General features: G+C 36.0%; 1 protein-coding gene across 1 annotated transcript; it reads left to right on the forward strand.

Annotated features, from left to right (window-relative positions):
* The first annotated feature begins 217 nt into the window (after positions 1-217).
* LOC131800460 (transcription factor grauzone-like) lies at positions 218-23,970 on the forward strand. The gene is made up of 5 exons (XM_059124885.1): positions 218-369; positions 8,236-8,368; positions 8,431-9,690; positions 22,791-22,922; positions 23,012-23,970. The coding sequence occupies exons 2-5, from the start codon at positions 8,246-8,248 to the stop codon at positions 23,903-23,905; spliced, it is 2,409 nt and encodes an 802-aa protein (XP_058980868.1). The 5' UTR covers positions 218-369; positions 8,236-8,245; the 3' UTR covers positions 23,906-23,970.
* Positions 23,971-24,500: the final 530 nt, after the last annotated feature.

Raw genomic sequence — 24,500 nt, forward strand, 5'->3', positions numbered from 1 at the left:
ACTTTTGAGCTTTCCTTACTGGTTTAGTTATTACTATGTTGTTTTTTATATTGTTTGGCTAGCGTAAATAGCTATTGTGTAGTTATTATATGACTATTTCAAATTAATATTTTGACAAAGACAAAACTCCAAAATTACAGCTTCGAATAGATTTTTCATACCTTACTGTTAAGCTTCTCTCTCTTATTTAATACGTACGTGTGCACATACAAAAACAAGTTTTATTGCTCGTGCACACGAGAGTTTTGTGTTGGCTGGGCCAACTCACCAGTTCTCGAACAACAGCGAACCAGTCTGCTAGTGTCTCTTCTGTGTGTAGAATTGTTTTTGTAAAATACGGAAGATTGGTGCAGTTTTTGTTATCTGAATGTAAGTATGAATGAATGTGGCTGCTTTGTTTTCGAACACAAGCATTTAATTTTGTTGTGTGCCGGCTCGTCCGTCCATCCGTCTCACAACAGTTTCATTTTAATGTGCGCGATGACTTCGTTTCAATTAGTGTGTCGAGACGTAGTAGGGTTTGTAAATATGTCTGTTTGTTTGATGTAGGAATGTTATTCTTTGTTGCTGTACATTCCCGCATGATATCTACACCCATATTTCTTTTAGAAATGAACAAAAAGTTGTTCTGTTCAGTGTTTATTATTTGCTTTTGGCTTATCGTTCGTATTGTAACTTGTGTTCGCACACAAATTTCGAATGCCTATTCTGTGCTAAGAGATGATACCCCTGAAGAAAGTAAGTTCGACATTAATGAGTAGGTGCAACCAAATAGTCGTTGTGCTCTCGATTAGTGTTGCCATGTTGGCGAATATTAATTCGATGAAAATGATTTCTTAAACCGTCCAAAAAAAAAAGACCTCGAAAACTTCAGGATGCTAATGATTTAAAACAGATTACTTACAAAATGTAACTAGTCGTAAAGTTTGGAGGTGGTAACATCATGTCATCAAAGAAACTCTAACCAGAGTTGGTTATAAAATAAAATTTCGTAATATATCCATAATCTGGAAGTTTCAACATGACAATGACGCAAAGCACATACCAAGAGTGGTACCTGAATGGATTAATCTAATGGAGTTAATATTCTTCTGAACTCAATAGATAAAGACCTCTAAAATAAAGAATTACACCAAAAAACACAGTTAAACAAGTCAAATAATATCAGTCGGTTTTGCCGACAGTTGTATACCCCCAGCCTTGACTTACGATTATTCAAACTCTTGACTCTTTATTGGGGAGGTTTCGAAGTTGACCAATTCGTTTCTGACGTAAGGCTGATATAAATACTACAACGTAACACATTTGGACTATATCGACTACTTCCTGTACTTTATAAGAGTTATGGGCAAATGATTGGACAATGTGAAAATATGCGTAAGGTAACGGATATAGCGGACTGAAGTATTGCGTTTTCATACTTCATCCAATACAGATGAAAAAATTAGCATGTTCAAAATTTAAAGGAAACCAAACATTTAAATCCAATTTTATGCGAAATCATAAATTCCAATAAATTTCATTCATTCATATCAGATTTCCGGTTAAGAGAAATGTTTAGATATAGCAAGTTGTAAAGAATCGTCGATTTGTTTCGCAAGTTATGACATATATAAGTATTGGAAATGGTGACCCTTAGTGGGCTAGGTACCAGAAGGGGTTGACAGTACCTAAGCACCTCCTCAGTACATATTTTTTAAATGATACAATTTTTAAGAAAACAAAGTTATTATTTTTTTTTATTTTTTTAATTATTTATATCTTTGTTATTGAAAAACACAAACTTAAGGAATTCAGAATTTAATAAAAACTAAAGCACCGCCTAATATTGTGTTTGGAAATTTTACTATGCTACTGCGACATTGCTGTATTAGTTAACGGTACACTCCAAAAATGCAGACTGGTCGCACATCTCCTACTCATTCTGGAGGAAAGCCACGTGAAACTTCGCGACAGGAAGACTTCTTAATCAAAAGGACAATCCAAAATGATCCTACAGCATCTTCTAGTCACATACGAAACCGCTTAGATTTAAACATTAGCGAAAGAACGAGTCGCAGAAGGGCGGTAGAGGCCGGATTATTCAGTCGACGACCAGCAAAAAAAAACTTTTCATATCGTCAAAAAATAGAAAAGGCAGACTTGAATTCGCAAAGTCCCATCTCAGCTGGAGTGTCCAAAAATGGAGGACTGTGTTGTTTTCTGACGAATCTAAGTTTAATTTAAAGGATTCAGATGGTATAAGGCGTGTACGCAGACCAAATGGGCGAAGGTTGAATCCTAAATATTGCAAACTGTAAAGCATGGAGGCGGAAACATAATGGTTTGGGGTTGTTTCTCTGGGCAAGGGATTGGGCCAATTCATAAGATTGATGGAATTATGGATCGTTTCATGTATCGTGACATATTAAAAGACGTGATGTTGCCTTATACTGAAGAAGAGATGCCACTACAGTGGATATTCCAGCAAGATAACGACCCCAAGCACACGTCAAAAGTGGTTAAAAAGTGGTTTCAGAACAATTTGTTAAAAGTTCTCCCTTGGCCTGGCCAGTCCCCCGATCTTAACCCAATCGAGAACTTATGGGAGATCGTTAACTCAAAAATCAACCGAGAAAATTGCAAAACGAAAGAAAATTTATTTGAAGCCGCAAAAATAGCCTGGGAAGCCATATCTCCGGATACAATTAATAATTTAATAAACTCTATGCCTAAAAGATGTGCGTGTGTCATCCAGAATAAAGGATTCTCAACGAAATAATGATTTCAGTCGTTTTTTTTTTTTTGCATCTTAAAATGGGGGTGCTTTAGGTTAGTCCGCTTATAATTTCGACTTAAAATATTTTTTGATTTCTAACTTTTTTTAATAAATTCTGAACTTCTATAGTTCTTGTTTTTCAATAATAAAGATATAAAAAAATAAAAAAAATAGTTTTAAATTTTATTTTCTTAAAAAAAATTATCATTTAAAAAAGAATAATAAAATCTTACCAGACAGACGGACGGACATCGCTAGATCGATTCCGGCATAGGCAATTTTTGTCAAAGTCCATTACAATATTCAAATACGAAACTTAAAATCCGGTGAATAATGTCACTAAGGGAACTCTCGATATATGGGGATATATGAAGATGTGGACCTGCATTAAAATACCGATATACAGCCCGTTTTTAGTTTGAGTAAAATGTTATTAACCTAGTTCAATTTGTTCGAAAGCCAGAGTGATTTCCACAGACGGGGAGACAGACAGACGGACATCGTTATATCGATATAGAAGTTTAGGCTGATCAAGAATATATAGACTTTGTGGGGCTAAAATATATATTTCGAGGTGTTTCAAACGAAATGATAAAAGGATGTACGAATAGCATTAAAATGTACTACATTTGGTACCATTTCGTATCATGTGAACGTGAATGAGCTAAAAACTTGAAATTTGGAATGAAAATCAAGGTTGAGGAGTTAGGTCGTTGTAAGGAGGAGAGTATACTCACGAATACGAAAAGTACCAAAGGTACTATATTTGGTACAATTTCAATTTTTTGAAACGTTTTGAGCTGAAATTTTCACTAATGGCGGAGTGTAGGTTTGTGATATGGAGAAATTTTTCGAAATTTGTACATATGTGCACGAAAATTACTAAATTTGGTACAATTTCGATTAGGGTAAACCGATAGAGTTGGAATGTTGAAATTTGAAAATAAGATTACTATTGCATTGTAGGTCTGAGGATGCAGATAGTTTTGGGAATTCGTACTTATATGTACTATATCGTATCAAATTTGGTAAACCGATAGAACTTGAATCCTGAAATTTGGAGTTAAGATTGCTGTTGGCGTGTAGGATTAGGGTATGTAGGAAGCTTTGAAAAGTAGCACTTATGTGCAGTAAATGGTACTAAATTCGGTACAAATTGGAATTGAAGTGAACCGATAAAGATTTAATTATGGAATTTTGAAATACGATTTCTAACGGATTGTATAATGCAGGTATGGAGATAGTTTAGGAAATTTGAGGGGGTATGAAGAAAACTTTGGAAATTCATACTTATGTGTACTAAAATTTGGTACAATTTGGATTTGTATGAACCGATGGGGCTGGAATTCTGAAATTTGGAATTAAGATTACTCATGGAGTATAGGATATAGGAACTTTTGGAAATTCGAACTTAGTTTTACTAAATGGTTCTCAATTAAGAAAAAATTGGTTTTGGGTGAACCTTTAGAGCTGGCGTCCAGAAATTTGGCATTTTTTTTGGGAATAAGTACTACAAGAGTACAAAAGGTAATAAAAATGCATACATTTAGTGTTGATTGTAGGGATAGAGCTCAATTTCAGAATTTTGGTGTTGGGGAGAAAATTGTTGTGTAGTGTTGAGATATGGAGGTGATTTCGGAAATACACACCGTAGATGTACGAACGGTACTAAATGGTATGGTAAAATTTGAATTATGGTCGGTATCGGTGTGTAGGGTTGAGATCTCAAGTGGTTTTTGGAAATAAATACTTACGTGAACGAAAAGTATTTAATTTGGTATTACATATTACTTTACGTACATTAAAAAAATTATATTTTTCAATTTGTTTCTTAAGATTTCACAACTTATAGCATAAAATTGTATGGATCTTCACATTATATTAATTCTGGATATTTTTAGTCAAAATATAATTCGAAAAATGTTCATATTAATGTAAATTAGACCCAATATTACAACAGAAATTAAAATTACTACGCATTTCAAAATACTTCACACAAAACAAATTTTGTATTTATTGTTCCAAAAATTCCTCGAAAAACTGAATTTTATCGTTAGTTAAGTTTTGTGTTGCTCTCTTTTATAGTTTACAAGACCATTTATAGTAAATTATCGTTGTATTGATAAACCAGTAAAAAAAGTCAAAAGGCTACTACTATGCATATTTAGTAAAGGTCCCGCAACAAAAGAGTTTATATTGGGAATTTATGTAAAGACCACATCAACTAATAACCTTATTTGAACGAGTGTCATGGCATTAGAGCAGTTATAATCTGCTTTCGGAACTAATATACGAGAGACATATCCAATTCTGAACAGCGTTCGAAAATAAACAGTATGGTACTGTATCGTAGTGTTCTCTACCGTTCCGAGGCAGAGTGGTACACTAAGATAATGTACCGTATCGGAGCACAACCCTTAAAAAATATTTTACTGATGCTGTAGCACAACGAGAATCGTACTGTACCGCAGTTGGAGCACTAAAAAAAGTAGTGCTCCGCAGTCGGAGAACTACGAAATCGTAATGTTCCGCAGTCGTAGCACTACAAAATCGTAGTGTACCACATGGCGGAACATTAAAAAATAATGTACCGGTAGTGTACCACATATGTGTTGTTTACGATATGTGAGAAAATTAGATGTTTGATGTTTTTATACCCTACACCACAAGGTGGTCAGGGTATTATGTCTTTATGCATTTGTTTGTAACGGGTAACAGGAAAAGAGCTAGACCCATAGTTCCTTTTGATGATCTGCATAGAATAACATTCTGAGTCGATTTATGCACGTCCGTCCGTCCGTCTGTCCATGTATTTTTGTAAACAAAGATGAAATTTTGCACAAATCATTTGTTTGGCCCATGGACGAACCCTATTGAAATTGGAGATAATCGGTCTAAATTTAAATATAGCTCCCATATATATCTTCGTCCGATTTGCCTTTTATTGTGCACCAAACGTGTAATCTCAGCTCGAATAGTATGGATTTTGCACATACAACCAAATTAGGCCTGAAAATAACTATGCCAAATTTGATCGAAATCGGTTCAGATATAGCTATAGCTCCCATATATATTGTTCATCCGATTTGTTATTTTTGCCCTCCGCAGCCGTAATATGCACTCTGTAACAACAATATTTGGGAAAATATATCAAATACAACTCAGAAATACATTTGCTAAATTTTTCAGATTGTTCAGATTTGGATATAGCTCCCATATATAACTTTGTCCGATTTAGCTTTTATTGTGCACCAAACGTCTAATATTTGCCCAAATGGGATGAAATTTGGCACTTACGACCGAATTGAGTTTAGAAGCTAGTATGTCAAATTTGGTGAATATAGCTCCCATATATACTGTTCATCCGATTTCTTGTATTTGTTACCCACAGCCGTAATATGCACTCCGTAACAACGATATTCAGGGAAATATATCAAAAGGAGCTCAGAAAAATCTTTGCCAAATTTTATCGAGATCGGTTCCGATGTGGATATAGCTCCCATATATATATTTATCCGATTTCAAATTAATTGTGCACCAAATGAACAATACATGTCCGAATTTAAAAGACACAAATGCATCGGCATTAGTCCTTTGAACTTTAAATTATAATTATAATCATAGCGTGTATGTTTGAATTATCCCATAAAAACTTGCAATTTTATGCGGAGCTCTACTAAATTAGCAAAGTGGTGTAGGGTATCATAAAGTCGGCCCCGCCCGACTTTAAGACTTTCTTTACTGGTTGGTGATGCAAAAATTACTAATACAATTCAATATTATGTAAATAAAAGCTGCATTTATTTTATGTATGTTTAGATTGGTTGCGAAATTGAAGAACGTAGAAAAATATGGGAATAGGTAGAAAGAATAAAAAAGGACCAAATCTGAAGTTATAATGATTTGTATTTAACCAGTGAAAATTGAAAAACAAATCAATCAATGTAGGTGTAAAAAAACTAAATACAGGGTTGCGCATATTCGACGGACCTTTGGGCAACATTCTTTGCGTCAATTGAATTTTGTACGGGAACAAATGCAAATCAATGCGAATAATCCGTTGTAAAGTGGACCGAGCCATGCCCAACTGCTGATAACGACGTTTTTGGGATGTTCTTGGGGACCTCTCAACACTTGCTCGTACGGCAGCGATATTTTCGGCCGATCGCCTTGGTCGACTTTGGATTAGAAAGAGCCTTACCAGTCGAAAAATTTTCGTATAAAGGCTTAATGATGTTCTTAGAAGGCGCACTTCTCACATTTTTTTTTCACAATTGACTTCTTCTGTTGAATGTAAATTTCAACTATTTCAGAGCGTTCGCGTGGCGTGTATTGGTTCATAGTAAAAATCTGCTTCTTCAAACGCGGTATGTCATTAAGCGATGTGTCATCTCTGTCAAAAGTTATGGCGTTGCCAAATGGGTCCGTCGAATATGGGCAACCCTGTATTTTACAAAGAATGGCTGAGTGTTTAAAATCAGTTTTATGATTTCGATTTTTATACCCTCCACCATACTATGGAGGGTATATTATTTTTGTCATTCCGTTTGAAACTCCTCGAAATACTCATGTCAGACCCAACAAAGTATATATATTCTTGATCAGCGTAAAATTCTAAGTTGATTTAGCGATGTCCGTCTGTCTGTATGTTGTAGTCACGCTATCTTTCGAATGAATTATGATAGATGGCTAAAATTTCGCACACATGTTTATTTTTCCAGTAGGCAGGTTAAGTTCGTAAATGGGCCTTGTAGGTCCACGTTTTGATATAGCCCCCATATAACGGTACCTCCCGATATTCGGTATTTTTGATGATTTTAGCGACATTATTCACCGGAATTGTTTCAAATTTGGTATTTGAAGTTCGAAATGGATACTACAACCTAAGACAGAAAATTGTCTGTGCAGGTCCACGTCGTCGCATAGACCCCAATATAACGGCTATATTCGGTATTTTTAAAATTTTAACAGAATTTTTTAAGGATTTTATTTTTTGAAAATTTCCAAATTCGTTGCAAATGGTGGAGGGTATTCAAAGTTCGACCCGACCGAACTTACTGCTTTTTAACATGTTTTAATGTGGTGCATTTGGTACATTACTATTTTTTAATACTCCGATTGCGGAACACTGCGTTTTTAGTGCTCCGACTCCGGTTCACTACGATTTTTTAGCGCTCCGACTGCGGAAGCTATAGTTATACCTTAACCGATTTTCATCAGATTTAATGTACTTGCTTCTAAAGGAAAATGGTCGGATGTGCCAAAATTCTGGTTAGGATATTGGCCAGTTGGTGCACAATTAACCCGAAATCGGTTGATGATATATATGGGAGCTGTATCTAAATTTGAACTAATTCTCACCAATTTTAAAAGGGTTTGTGCTTGCGCCAAAAAAAATATTGTTTGGAAAATTTCTGCACATATACTGACAAAATAATTATTTTAATAATATTATTATACATTATTTATCATTTCAGAATTTTGATAATGGCCGGCACGAATACATGCCGTCTATGTCGTACTCCCTGCAGTGAATGTATTCGGTTGTGCGATGCGAGTGGCAAGACAAATGAAATATACAGCATTACTGTCAAATTCTTTCATCCAATGGTAATTGCACTTAAATTAACTTTTTTTGCTGTTACAATGATATTTCAATTTCTTTTTTCTAGTTTTTGGAAATCGACAAGGAGACCACAAAAGTCATTGGTGTTTTGTGTATGCAATGTTGGCATCACATATCTGGTTTCAATAATTTCCAACAGACGGTTCTTCTACTGCACGCCAATCTACATACGGCCGCAGAGAGTGCTATATCCCGAAGTCAGTTACAGCCTGAGGGAGGGACATCGAAAGATGGTGGGGAGCAACTAGACATTACAGCCGATTTGGAATTACAAATTAAAGATGAATCGGACACAATTGTAATACCTGATGATGACGCCGAAGATTGTAAAGAGGTGCCAACGACAAGTAGCAGCGGCCAATTGACCGTGACAGATCACACAGTGGAATTCCAACTAAATTCGAATGCTACCCCAAGGGCCCAACCTGAAATCATACTGCCTTCTACGTATGATGAGCGGATGCCACCTTTCCAAATTGGGAACGCAATGCACATCGATGAAGAGTTTTCCGACCAGGAAGGCGATATTTTTATTGTCGATGAGCTAAATGATGACATTGAAGTCTCAAGCAGTTCAAATGGCGATTTGCTGGAAGTGAGCAGTGCACAATATTCATCGAATGCGGCTAGCGAAATGATTTATCCAGCTAGCAGAAAGAACCGAAAATCGCCAAAGGAGATCGATGAGATTATTGCCAAATGGAGACCACTCTTGAAGTGCGAAGGTTGCCCCGAATCGTTTCCCACATTTACACAACTAAAAACGCATTTCCTTGCCCAGCATCCCAATCAGGAGTTCTACGTGCTGTGTTGCGGACGCAAACTTAAATATCGTTTTCGAGTCGAAGAGCATGCCATAATTCACATGAACCCGAAGGCGTTCAAGTGTCAGTTGTGTGGCAAATGTTTCACAACAAGATTTACTTTAATTGCCCACATTGGCCAATTGCATCCCGGTGCAAAGTTATGCCCGTCGGACAACGATGATTCGCCATTCAAGTGTCCCCAATGTGGATTTAATTGTGGCGACGAGGCAACTCTGCTGGAACATTCTTCGCTTCACACAGACGAGCAAACATTTCACTGCCAGTTCTGTAATAAGTCTTTTAAACGACAAACGGCCCTGTTCAAACACTCAAGACTCTATCATTCAGACAATGGCAGCAATCCGCCGCTCTATTTTAAACAGTGTAAATTGTGTCCGAAGGCTTTTACCTATCGCACCGGGTTGTATCACCATGTAAGGAAATATCATCCGGTCGCATTTGAAAATCGCCGGAAAAGAAGAGGTCCGACCAGGGATACACCATAAAGAGAGAGACTGATGATGTTGATTCTATTACATTTTATTGGGAGAATTTATAGAAATAAGCATAGCATTATTTATATATTTAAGCTAGTTTTTAATAAGAAATTTGAAAAGTTTCTCAAAAAAATTTCAATGTTTTTTACCCCAGCAGGGGGGATATATAAAGATTGTCCTTCCGCTTGTAACACCTCGAAATATACATCTTGGACCCTACAAAGTAAATATACTATTGATAAGCATAAAATTCTATGTCGATTTAATTTGATGCTAATCAAGATAGAGTATTACCTATGCAGGTCCAGGTCTTCGTATCTCCCCATATAACGTCCCCCCATATTTACATCCCGATATTCGGTATTTTGATGATTTTAACGACATCATTCACCGGACTTGTATCAAATTTCGTATTTGCAGTTCCTAGTAGGTTCTACAGCCTGTGACAGAAAATTGTCTATGCAGGTTCAGGTCTTTGCATATACTCCATATAACTGCAGCTCCCTGTATTCGGTATTTTGATGATTTTCAAATTATTTTTTGACAATTTCCCAATTTTTTCCAATTGGTGAAGGCTATTAAAAAGTTGGACATTATCGAACTTACTTCTTTTATACTTGTTATGCCCACAGTCATATGGCTAGAGAGGGTATATATCATTTGATACAGCCAAAATGTACCTCATCGAAATAAAGGTTTAATATCCTAGGTCTCTTTGGACCAAATCCGTTTCAGGACATTTGGAGTCGATCAAGCGATGCCCGTCCGTCCGTCTGACTTGTGTGTACGATAACTTTCGAAGGGAGTATCCGATTTGGTCCAAACTTGGTACATCGTCATATTGTTATCAAACTCAGATCGAGTTCGGAGATGGGCAATATCGGCCACTCCTTCACTCCACAACAAAAGGTTAAATTTTAAAAATATATATATATTTTACTGCACAAAAAAAGAAAGGATAATCCGATTTTACTCCAACTTTGAAAATCCTAATATTTACATCAGTGCTAGGTCAGGTGCGAAAATGAACCGTGTCGGAAAACTCCATCAAGTTCCTTCCCCACAAAGGGTCAACATTTTGAATAATTATAAATCTTAAATAATGTGATGTAAGGATCCAATTTTCTTCAAATTACACACATCACAATATTTTTGTTAACTCAAGGTCTGGTATAAAGATGGTCTATATCGGTCCACTCCTTCCGTTACCTACCCCAATAAAGGTCGAAAATTTCAAAAAAAAAAAAAAAAAAAACATTAAAAACTTTACAGCAAAGAAAGAGAAGGGATAATTCGATTTTGCTCCAACTTTGCAAATCCATATACTTGCATCAGTGCTAGGGCAGGTGCGAAATTAACAGTATCGGTCCACTCTATTGAGTACCTCTCCCACAAAGGGTCAAATTTTTGAATAATTATAACTTATAAAATATGGTATAAGAGTCCGATTAACTAATTACACGTATCACCATATTTTTATTAGCACGAGGTTGGTGTGAAGATGGAATATATCGGTCCTCTCTTTCTGGTACCTCCCCCAATAATGGTCGAAAATTTAAAAAAAAGAGCAAAAAATATTTTACTGCAAAGAACGAGAAAGGTTAATTCGATTTTACTCCAACTTTGCAAATCCTAATATTTGCGTCAGTGCTAGGTCTGGTTTTAAATAACCAAAATTCGAAATAAGCATCCGGTTCCCTTTATATTTCTCACATTCCATTATTTCCACTAACACAAGATCTGCTGTGAAGATTGGATATACCGGTACACTCCTTCTGGTACCTCCCCTACAAAGGGTAAACATTTTTAGTATCAATGAAGCTCATAAAACCCGAAATTGGCACATCTCAATATTTATATCAACACAAGATCCGTTATAATGACGGGACCATTCCTTCTGGTACCTCCCCCACATAGGGTTCAATATTTTGAAAAACATAACGCCCAAAGAAAGCGAAATAAGCATCCAACTGTCTTCAAATTTCACACATAACAAGTAAGCAAAGGCTATAGTCGTGCGGGGCCGACCATGTGATACCCTACAACACTAAAATATATTAGAAGCCCCCTTATGTCCAAATCTATTTCGCTTTTGAAATTATGTCATAGAACACAGGGTCATATTCCCAACATTTGTGCACTCCGTCGTGCTGTTAGTTGTTGTGGTCAATTTACAGCTAAATATAACCCATTGGCATCTAAAATGCTAGGACTTCTTCCCTGTCCTTAACTCTCTTCTCGGGCGTGTCGATAGGCTTCAATTGTGTGATCAGGAATATTTTTCTGTTTTTGGTTCATTTGGTATTTTTTCACACAAAAGTAGTGGTCCATTCTACCCGCTGTCCTAAACTCTAACTTCATGCGAGATTTAGTGTCATTTGGTTTCTATTTCGGCTGCAAAATCAGGAAAATTTTTCGTTGTTGGTTCATTTCAACCCCTAAATATATTTTGCGCACATCTTTGAAAACAATAGGCTTAGTCCTTCTGAGCCTAACTCTACCTTCGTAAAAAATTTCGTGGGGATCGAACGATAATTATTGCAATTATGTATATAAATAATAACCCAAACCTGTGTTATAAAGTGAAAAAATATTACAAAATATACACTTCAATACATAAGTATAAAATAACTTCAATATATAAGTATATAAAAATCGCATGCGATAAAAAAAATGAAAAAATAAAAATATGTTACAAAATGCTACAAAATCTTAATGAACATCATTATTGGCATCTTTTTATGCGATTTTTTAGATTTTATACTTTTATGCCAAAAAGGCATTCTAAATTGACAAAATTGGTAAAAATCGCTCCAGCCATTCTGGAGATATAAGCATTCTTACGAACATACCCTTCCTTTGTATGTGTACATTGTATATATTTCGCTATATATATTAGATATTTTTACTATCGGCATCTACGTAACGGTCAGAATTTACCTGTTCGTCTATTTGTGATTTCGCCGGCATTAAAAATATTCGCGGTTTAATGGAAAATTTGACTTTTATTTATGACAAATGCTATGGTCTATTTCAACCACTAAATATTTCCCGATGATCAAAATTGGAAGGCTTCTGCCCAGCCCAAAGCTCTAGCTCCATGCTAACTTTCGCTTCGATTGGTCTATAAGTGTGACCTGTAGAGCAACTGCAAAATCATGAAATTTTTCAGTTTTTGCTCCATTTCAACCCCTAAGTATTATGCGATCATCTCCAAAAGAAATAGGGTTCTATTCTGAACTTAACCCCACCTAAATTCTAAATTTCGTGAAGATCGGCCATAATTGCGACCTGTAGAGTGATTACAAAATAACATGGACAGACGGACGGACGGACATACATAGCTAGATCGACTCAGCTCGGCGAGCTAGAAAGATCCATATATACTTTCCTATATGGGAAACCAATATTTCGAGGTGTTACATAATTTTTGGCCCAATCAAACTTATAATACCCCCAACACATAGTGTTGTAGGGTATAAAAACATATTTTCTAACACAAGATCTCTTGTGAAGATGATATATATCTGCGAACGGCTCTGGTACCTCACCCACAATCTTCAACATCTTTATCTGACAGACAGATTCTTGTTGATGTGGCTGAAAAGAGCCACAGTCAAATCGTTGCTGGTATCGGCTTCAATTCTGGGACAAGTTGAATTTCGTATGGAAACATTCTTATGGTATGCAAAATTCTCTGCAGCGACCCTCTTGAAAGGCCAAGTTGTGGCGAACTTCTCCTGCTTGATGTTTCTGAAACCAGACTGTTTTTGTTGACCGTACATTGACGGCGGCATACACGTTGCACGAAATTGACGACGGTATGCCCGCCGAGTCAAAAGAACGATTTGGCACTATGTTCAGTTGTGTATTGCTCCATTATAAATTGTCCAAGTCTTCTTTGCAAAATACTGAAGAGAAAAAAAGTTATGAGGAATTCACACCACTTCGGTCTATCTGGACCACCCTGTATTAAATTCCTTCGTTTGGAGGGTTGTCTACCTTTAAAGAAACCAAAATACAAAATTGTTAGTAAAGCAAAAAAAAAAAAAAAATAAAATAATAATAAACATGTTAAGCATTCCTATGAGGCACCAAATATCTTCTTTTTATCCCCAAAGCAAACTTAGAAACTCACTTCCGAATGCTTGCAAAAATTCTATAATATTTTGCACTTCAAAACTCTGTGATGTGCAGCTAAATAAAAAGTTAATTATCAACAACTGGTTGTATTTGTGAACCACTTCGAACAAATGAGCAGCTGCACACCATGTTCGTAGCTGAACAGACCGGTTTGTTTGCGATGTGCACACACCATATTTCTCTCGGGTCACATTAGTTCTAAAAAAGAGTTCGTGAGAGCTGCTTGTGTTTGTCTCTTGTTGAGTATTTTGAAAAATCCGAGATTTCTTGTTCTTTTCTTCAAGTATGTATAAACATTTATCGGTTTAAAAATTATGTTTTGTATTCTCTATTTTATTTGTTAAAAAAATAGTATTTGTCTGATTACTAACTGTTTTATAATTGTGTGCACACTGTACAGAAAAGAGTGGTTTGTCGTACTTATTAAAAGTTGTTGTATATTTATTTTGTAGCAACAGATGTGCGCGTCGGAATGTGTGTATGTACTACATACATAGATGTAGTGTGGTGAATCGTCGTAGTTGGACTGTGTATTTCTTTCCAAGGCATAGATAATTGGCAGAGTTGCCAAAACAAATTATAAACACTCCCTCATCGGGGATAATATAAAAATATCGAGTTATTATATCTGATAAGATTTTGACTCAAATAGACGATGAATTAAAAAAAAATATTTATATTCAAAACATCTGTGTTATGAATTTTCGTAAATTCAAAAACATTTAGTGTAACTCTTACGAATATCGAAAGACCCTAAAATTTATATATAATTTATACCGTTGCGAATTAAACCAGTAATAAAAGTTGGGAGCGGCCGACTCTATGATACCCTACATCACTATGTGTATTTAGTAGAGCTCCCGTAACTAAAAAGTTTATATTGGGAAATTATGTGAAGTAGATCATACCAACTATGAACCGAATAACATTGCTATATAGTGCATGATATGACTTCTATAAGGACCGAGTTTCATCAAATGGTAAAATTCGGTAGAATGTGAAAAAATCCAAAATTCAGTCCAATTGGGTGATATTAGCCATTTGGTGCACAATAAATCTAAAATTGGATAAGGCTATATATGGGAGCTATATCCAAATCTGGTCCGATCTTGATAACATTTGACAGAGATATTTTTGGGTCCATAAATTATCTGGTACAAAATAACATTCTTGTGGAGTGCATATCACACATGTGAGGGACTTAAAACCCCAAATCGGATGAAGCACATATATGAGAGCAATAGGTCTATCTGAAACATTTTTTCAAAATTTTATGTACTTGCTTGACTGATTGAATTCAGTCAGATGTGCCAAATTTCGGGTCATTTGGACGAATATAGGCCATTTGGTGCACAATTAATCCGAAATCGGTTGATGATATATATGAGAGCTTTATCTAAATTTAAACAGATTCTTACCAGACTGCTGTCATTTCTAAACCACTCGTCCGACAGCTGTTAAAATTATTTCAGTCACAGCTCATTATATTGTTTGCAAGCGTACAAAAGCATTTTGGTGAGAATTTTTCAGAAAAAAATTCAATTCAGAATTCAAGCGTGATAGTGTGATTTCTTTATATTTGGCTGAAAAACCACAAGTGGCTATCGTTAGAGCCCTCCAACATTTAAATGTGAATAAATCTTTTGTTTCTCGTACCATCGCTCGTTATCGTGACTCTGGTAGCGTAGCCCGACGTCAAGAAAATGGATGGTAGAAAACACCAACATCAGCAGAAATAATTCGAAAAGTAAAGAAGCAACTTGATCGAAACCTGCGTCGGCATGGCCGAAAAAATGGCAAGTGAGCTGAACATATCGCAATATTCCATTCGGCAAATATTGAAAAATGAGCTCGGGGCAAAGCCACTGAAATTCCAAAAAGTGCAAGAACTTACACCCCAACAAAAAGAAAATAAACTCAGAAAAGTTAAAGAGTTGCTTTGCTTGGCCGAAAGTGGTGAACTGCCGAATTTGGTTTTCTCCGATGAGAAAACTTTCGTTATCCAGCAGTTTGTAAACAAACAAAACGATCGTGTTTACTTGCCGAAGAGGTCAGCCGAAAATGTATACCTTTGGTTGGCCACCAGAAATCTAGCGCGGCAATAATATTCTGGAGAGTGTATTAAAGCCTTGGGCACGCAAACAATTTGTCCGCAGACCTTGGACTTTCCAACAGGACTCAGCACCATCGCACTCAGCACGTGCCAACCAAGAATGGTTACAAAATGAGGTGCCTCGGTTCACAATGACCACCAAAATCACCGGATACCAATCTGTTGGACTACTGCGTCTTGAGTATTTTCGAAAGCAAAGTTGATACTAAAAAATGCCAAAGTGTCGATCACCTCAAGTAAGCGCTTCGCCGGGAATGTGCCAAAATACCGCAGAGCAAATTTGGACAGAGTGTGACGGTTTCATTGGCAGTTTTAAGTCCATAATTCGTGCCAAATTTGACCAATTCGAACAAATCTAAACTTATTCTAAAATTTCCGACATATTTTGCTTTCATTCGATAAAATTAAAAAAAAATGTAAAAATTATGGATTTTTTTTATCTCACCCTGTAACATCGATACCGCTTTTATACAATTCTTTAAGTCAATTCTATTTAAGATATACGCAGCGCTGCTCAAGAAAAAATATATCTTTTCAGTCAAATTTCTCTTTGCTTATTTAAATCAAGAAGAAAACAGTATTAAGTCATTATTTAAACAAATATTTTTTATCCATTTGCTTCATAAATTATTAAAACAATTAAATGGAACCGGAAAATATAAAGAAAAATAGAATTTTTATATTCTCTTAAATTATATTTTTTTCGCCTCATGTTCTAGAACACGGTTTTGAGCAGGGCTGCTATATGTCATTGTTGACCGTGTATTAAAAGAATGTTAATTTTAAATCGCAAATAAGGCACTGAGGAGCAACAAATTTAACACTTTAGTAGTTGGGAGATTTCTATATCATGAGTAAAACCAACCGCACCGTGGCAACACTACAGAAAATGGCGAACATAAATGTATCTCACAATCGAGTATCTTTCACAAACACACACACTCGCGCACATTATCTGAGTTTTTCGGTTGCCGCATGTTCGCATTATTTTTGCTCTCAGTGTTTTATGTTCTCTTTTAAAATATCTCTTCTCTTTATTTAGTCTGCTATTTGCTCCATCATAACAGTTTCATGTTAAGGTAGTAAGCGTAAAGCGGTGAACACTGCTGCTGTAAGAACACAACATATGGACGGTGCAGCGACATGTAGTAGCCGTGGTGAGAAACTCAGAAATAAGGATATCTAGCAGAGAATTAAAATTACGTTTTTACAACCGACACCACACTGAGGTGGGTATTATGTCTTTGTGAATTTGTTTGTAACACGAAGAAGGAAACGAAATAGCAAACATAATGATGATCTTCATAGAATCACATTCTGAATCGATTTATTCATGTCCGTCCGTCTTTTAATGTATTTTTTTTAACAAGTACAGGTTGAATTTATTGCCCGATTGAGATGGAATTTTTCACAAATCTCTTATTTAGCCCAAGGACGACCACTATTGAATTGATGGTATTGGGATCAGATTTGAATATAGCTACCATATACAGTGTCGTCTGATTTTTTGCACAGGGAGTCAAGTGAGAATTTGTTTCTGGTGAGTGCATTAAGCATCCGCTGTCTGGCTGGTACGCACGATAAATCTCGAAGGGAGTATTCGATTTGGCCCTAACTTGGTAAATCGTAGTTATACCCCCCACCTTGGAAAGGATGGTATATTAACTTTGTCGTTCCGTTTGTAACATCCTTAAATATTCGTCGTAGACCCAATAAAGTATATATATATATTCATAATCAGCATAAAATTCTAAGTCGATTTAACGATGTCCGTCTGTCTGTTGAAATCACGATACAGCCCACATTATTGGACGTAGAGCGCCAAAATTTAGCAGAGCAATTGGTATTGTGTCTAGGATGGTTGGTATTGAAAATGAGATATGTCGGTCCACGTTCTGGTATAGTCCCCATATAACGGTACCTCCCGATATTCGCTATTTTGATGATTTATGCCACATTTTTTCACGGATTTGTCTGAAAATTGGTATTTGTAGGTCATAACGGGTCCCTGTACGTGTGGCAAAACATTGCATGTATAGGTCCACGTTTTGGTATAGGCTCCATATAATGGTACCTGCCGATATTCGATATTTTGATTATTTTTGCCACATTTTTTTAACGGATTTGTCTAAAAACTGGTATTTGTAGGTCATAATGGGTTCCAGCTCTGGTGGCGAAACATTGCATGTATGGGTCCATGATTTTGTATAGCCCCCATATAACGGTACCTCCCGATATTCGGTATTTTGTTGGTTTTTGCCATATTTTTTCACTGATTTGTCTAAAAATTGGTATTTGTGGGTCATAATGGGTCCTAGTTCGTGTGGCGAAACATTGTATGTATAGGTCCACGTTTTGGTATAGCCGCCATACAACGGTACTTCTCGATATTCGGTAATTTGATGATTTTTGCCACATATTTTTCACGTATTCATCTGAAAATTGGTATTTGTAGGTCATAATGGGTTCTAGCTCCGTTGGCGGAACTTTGCATGTGTAGGTTCACGATTTGATATAGCCCCCATATAACGGTACCTCCCGATATTCGGCATTTTAATGGTTTTTGCCACATTTCTCCTAATGTTTCCTTTACCCTAAGGTGGAGGGTATTAAAAGTTTGGCCCGGCCGAACTTAATGTTTTTTTTTACTTGTTTTATTATTAAACATAGATCAAGTTGGGAGATGGGCAATATTGGTCCACTCCTTCTGGAACCTGGCCCACAAAAGGTCGAAATTTTCAAAAAAAACAAAAGTTTTTACTGCACATGAAATGATGATCCGATTTTGCTCCCACTTTGCAAATCCTAATATTTGCTTTAGTGCTAGGTCAGGTGCGAAAATGGACAATATGGATCCACTCCATCAAGTACCTCCCCCACTAAATGTGATGCAGACTTCAAATTACACATATCCCCTAACACAACATCTGCTGTGAAGATAGGATATTTCGGTCCACTCCATCTGGTACCTCCCCCACTAAGGGTCAAAAAAGGTTTAATATACATGAGGCTAATAAAAAGCCAACTTAATATCCGATTCCATTCCGAATTGGTGCATCCCAATATTTCCATCAACACAAGATCTGCTGTAAAGATGGTAGAGATCGGACCATTTTTTCTGGTTCAAAGTTTTGAATAACCAAAAAGATCATAAAATCTGAAATAAGCATCCGGTTTTCTTTATATTTCACACATCCCATTATTTCTACTAAAACAAGATCTGCTGTGAAGATGGGATAGATCGGTCCACTCCTTTTGGTACCACCCCCAGTAAGGGTCAACATTTTGAATATCCATGAAGCTCATAAAACTCAAAATTGACATCCGATTCCATTCAGACTTGGTACATCTCAATATTTTCATCAACACAAGATCTGTTATATAGATGGTAGAGATCGAACCATTTCTTCTAGTACCTCCCCCACATAGGGTTTAAGATTTTGAAAAACAAAACGGTCAAAGAAATCGAAAAAGGTATCCAACTCTCTTCAAATGTCACACATACAAACATTTTTTTTAACACAATATCTGTTGTGATGATGATATCTGCGACCCATTTCTGGTACCTAACCCACAAAAGGTCACAATTTTCTATACTATTTAATCTTTTTTTTAAACCTAACTGGCGAAACAAGTCAACGATTCTTTGCAACATTACTATATCTAAATATTTCTCTCAACCAGAAACCTGAGCTGAATATGGAAGTTATGATTTCACATAAAATTGGATAGAAATGTCCGATTTTCTTGTAATTTTGCCGATACCGTTATTTATACCGTACGCCATATAGTGGTAAGGGTTTTATGTCTTTGTGCATTTGTTCGTAACATGGAGAAGGAAGCGAGATGGACCCATAGTTACTTTTGAGAGTCTTCATAGAATCACTTTCCGAGTCAGTCCGCCTGTCCGTCCGTGTATTCTTGTGAACAAAATGCAGATCGCTTTTATTATCCGATTGAGATGAAATTTGCCAAACAATATTTGTTTGGCCCAAGGACGAACCCTATTGAAATTGGTGATAATCGAATCAGATTTAGATATAGCTCCCATATATCCTCAACCGATTTCGGATTAATTGTGCACCAAATGGCCAATATAAGTCCAAATGATCTGAATTTTGGCATATCCGACCGAATTCAGTTTAGAAGCAAGTACATCAAATTTGGTGAAAATCTGTTCAGATATAGCTATGCTCCCATATATATGTTTCATTCGATTTGGTGTTTGAGTTCCTCACATTCATAATATGCATTCGACAACAATGATATTTGGTACCAGATACCTTATAGAGCTCTGGAATACATTTGCCAAAATTTATCGAGATCGGCTATCGAGATTTTGATATAGCTCCCAAATATCCTTAATCCGATTTCAGGTTTATTGTGGAAAAATGGCTAATATCAGCCAAAATGGAGTGAATTTCAGGTCGTTTTTTTCCATTTTGTGGAACAAGGCTCTGATATATATTTTTATACCCACAAGGTGGTCAGGGTATTATGTCTTTGTGCATTTGTTTGTAACAGGCAAAAGGGAACGAGATAGATGATTATCTGCATAGAATCACATTCTAAGTCGATTTATGCATGTCCGTCCGTCCAACAAAGTACAGTTCGCATTTATTACCCTATCCAGATGAAATTTTGCACAAATCATTTGTTTGGCCCAAGGACGAACCCTATTGAAATTTGAGATAATCGGTCAAATTTAGATATAGCTCCCATATATATCTTAGTCCGATTTGCCTTTTATTGTGCACCAAACGTGTAATATCAGCCCGAATTGTATGGAATTTTGCACATACAACCAGATTAGGCCTGGAAATATGTATGCCAAATTTGATTGAAATCGGTTCAGATATAGCTATAGCTCATCCATTTGTTATTTTTATCCGATTCATCCGATTTGTTAGTTTAGTCCTCCGCAGCCATAATATGCACTCTGTAACAACAATATTTGGGGCAATATATCAAATACATTTGCTCCGAAATACATTTGATAAATTTTATCAAGATCGGTTCAGATTTGGATATAGCTCCCATATATAACTTCGTCCGATTTACTTTTTATTGTGCACCAAACTTTTAATATTTGCCCAAATGGGATAGAATTTGGCACATGCGACCGAATTGAGTCTAGAAGCCAGTATGTCAAATTTGGTAAAGATCGGTTCAGATATAGCTATAGTTCCCATATATACTGTTCATCCGATTTATTGTATTTGTCCTCCGCAGCCGTAATATGCACTCTGTAAACAACAATATTTGGGGAAATTTATCAAATACAGCTCCGAAATACCTTTCCTAATTTTTATCGAGATCGGTTCAGATTTGGATATAGCTCCCATATATATCAAATGGGCATTACAAGTCCGAATTTAAAAGATACAAATGCTTCGGCTTTAAATTATAATTATAAACATGGCGTGTATGATCAAATTCTCCCATAAAAACTTTTAATTGTTATGTGGAGCTCTACTAAATTAGCAAAGTGGTGTAGGGTATCAAAAAGACGGTCCCGCCCGACTTTAGGACTTTCTTTACAGGTTTAATATAATCCTTGTCATGCATTCTATAGCAATGTTATTGGGTATAAAAGATTAAAATATCTCCATCAAATTTAGTTAAAATCGATTCCGAATTGGATATGTCTCCCACATATTAGTTACCTCTGAAACCAAATTATAACTGATCTAAAGCCAAATGTTTATAGGTGATATGATTTACTTCAAATTAATTCTTTTGTTACGGAGCTCTAGTAAATGTGCATAGGGGTGTAGGGTATCATATAGTCGGCCCCGCCCGACTTTTGATTTTTCCTTACTTTTTTCTTGAAAATGTTTAAATTCCTACCATATGATGAAGGGTATTAAAAGGTTAGACCAGCCGAACTTACTGATTTCTTATACCCTCCACCATACATAGAATGGAGGGTATATTAAGTTCATCATTCCGTTTGTAGTTCATCGAAATAATAATTCTAGAACCAACAATTCTTGATCAGCGTAAAATTCTAAGACTATTTAGCTCTGTCCGTCTGTTGTAATCACTCTGGAGTCAAAACAAATAAATATAGAAAGCTAAAAGGGTAAAAGGAAAAGTTCGAAGATGGACCATATCGGTCCACGATATCGTATAGCCCCCATATAACGGTATTCGGTATTGTGAAAATTTTTGCCTCATTTTTCAATGGAAATGTCTGAAATTCTACACAAGGAGTTCTTCGTGACTACTTTACCCTCTGAAAAAGAATTGTCTCATAGGTTCACGATATATGGGGGATATAACGGTACCTCCTGATATTCGGTATTGGTCATATTTTTCAACGGAATTGTCTTAAAACCCACAAAAAGAGTTCCTTGTGAGTACATTGCCCCCTGGAAGAGAAATGTCTATATAGGTCCACGTATATAACCCGACATTTTTGACCGGAATTAAATTTCATACTTAAAGTTTGATGCTTGTAATAGATACTATAACATATGACGAAAAATTACCTATGTTGGTCCACGTCTTCGTATAGCCCTCATATAACGGAACCTCCCTTTATTCGGGTTTTGATGATATTAGGATCATTATGCACCGATTTTTTTCAAATTTGATGATATTAGCGACATTATTCAACGGAATGGTTTCAAATTTCGTATTTGAAGTTCGGAATCGGTACTACAGCCTATGATAAAAAAATTAAGCTGATCTTCGTCATGATAGAGGAGAGGTTTAAAAGATCGGCTCGGCAGCACTGATCTGCTTTTTTACTTGTTTTATTTATTTTTCTTTTGTTGTATATTTCCCTAAAATTAATTTTGAAATTAAATGTATAATTATATTTTGTGTCATTACAGAATAGCCGAATGCAATGGCAGCTTCGAATGTCTGTCGCTTATGCCGAGTATCGTGCTGTGATAGCATACGTCTCTATGATGCCCATGGTGAGGCAAACGAAATCTATGCCATCACTATAAAATATTTTCAGCCCATGGTAAGTTTGTAAGATGGCCAGAAAATATATGTGCCTCGTATATCGAGAAATACAAATAAGTTTCATAATTTTCATTTATTAATTTTTAGTTTTTAGAAGTTGAAACCGGTGCTTCAAATCAACTGGCTGTCTTGTGTGCGGAATGTTGGCATCATATCTCCGGTTTTAATAATTTTCAACAGACTGTTCTGTTGTTGCACATTAATCTTAATAAGGCGGCCCCAAGTGGTACCGAAACTTTTTCCCCAGTTCATTCACACATAATGCCAATAGTGAAATGTGAACCTGAAACCATTTCAATACCAGACGAAGATGAATTTCAAGATATTGTAGACACAAGTGAAGTTGAATCCAGCCATTCCGATGAGATACAGTTAATAGTTACGGACTGTGAAAACCCAGATGAAACTAATTTGAATGCAATTGCATCGGAGAAACAACCCCAAATAATACCTGAAAATCCCAATTCCAAAACACCAACCTTTTGTAACGAACAAATCACGGATGTGGACGAAGTCGTCCATGGCGACATGGATAGTGAAGAAAGTTGGGATATTGGTTCGATTTCAAAATCACATGAGTCGGAAGCGCCTACATCCACAGAGGATGCTAAAAATGAGGAGATACCAAAGGATACATTTAAAATCTCCGATCATATTTATCGACCCGTCAGAATAAATAAATGTATATCGAAAAAAGTGGATGAAGTCATTGCCAGATGGATGCCAAACATACCATGCCGTCTGTGTTCCATAACCTGTAAAACCTTCAATGAACTGAGACAACATTTTCAGACAAATCATCCCGACGATGAATTCTATTCGGAATGCTGTGGTAGAAAATTTAAATTCCGTTATCGTATGGAAGAACATGCACTCGTTCACTTGGACCCGAATGCTTTTAAGTGCACGCGTTGCCATAAACTATTAACGTCAAGAGCTAAATTTTGGCAGCACTGTCTTCAATATCACAAGAAAAGTTGATTTAATGGAGATATGAATCGGAAGAGGAAAGCTTTAAACAAAATTAGAAGTCTAGGATTTTTAATTTATTATTTGAAAAAATGTGTTATAAGTAAGTTGTAAGCAACTAAATACGAAAAAATAAATTAATCTACAAAGGCTTTTGGGCGTCTTTTTAAAACCTTGAACTCTATGTGGGGGAGGTACCAGAAGAAATGATCCGATCTGTACCATCTTCATACCAGATCTTGCGTTGATAGAACTATTGAGATGTGTCAAATCTGAATGGAATCGGATGTAAATTTCGCATTTTATGAGCTTCATGGATATTGACAATTTGGTGGACCGTTATATCTCATCTTCACATCAGATTTAGTGTTAGTAAAAATAACGGGATGTGTGAAATATGAATAAAAGCGGATGCTTATTTCGGATTTTATAATCGTTTTGTTTATTCAAAACTTTGACCCTTTGTGGGTGAGGTATCAGAAGGAATAGTGCAATCTCCTATATCTTCATAACAGATCTTGTGTTGATAGAAATATTGAAGTCTGAATGGAATCGAATGTTAATTCTATATTTTATTAGCTTCGAAGGGAATTCAACATTTTGACCC

Source organism: Musca domestica, unplaced genomic scaffold, assembly GCF_030504385.1.
Source record: "Musca domestica strain aabys unplaced genomic scaffold, Musca_domestica.polishedcontigs.V.1.1 302, whole genome shotgun sequence".
Taxonomy (NCBI): domain Eukaryota; kingdom Metazoa; phylum Arthropoda; class Insecta; order Diptera; family Muscidae; genus Musca; species Musca domestica.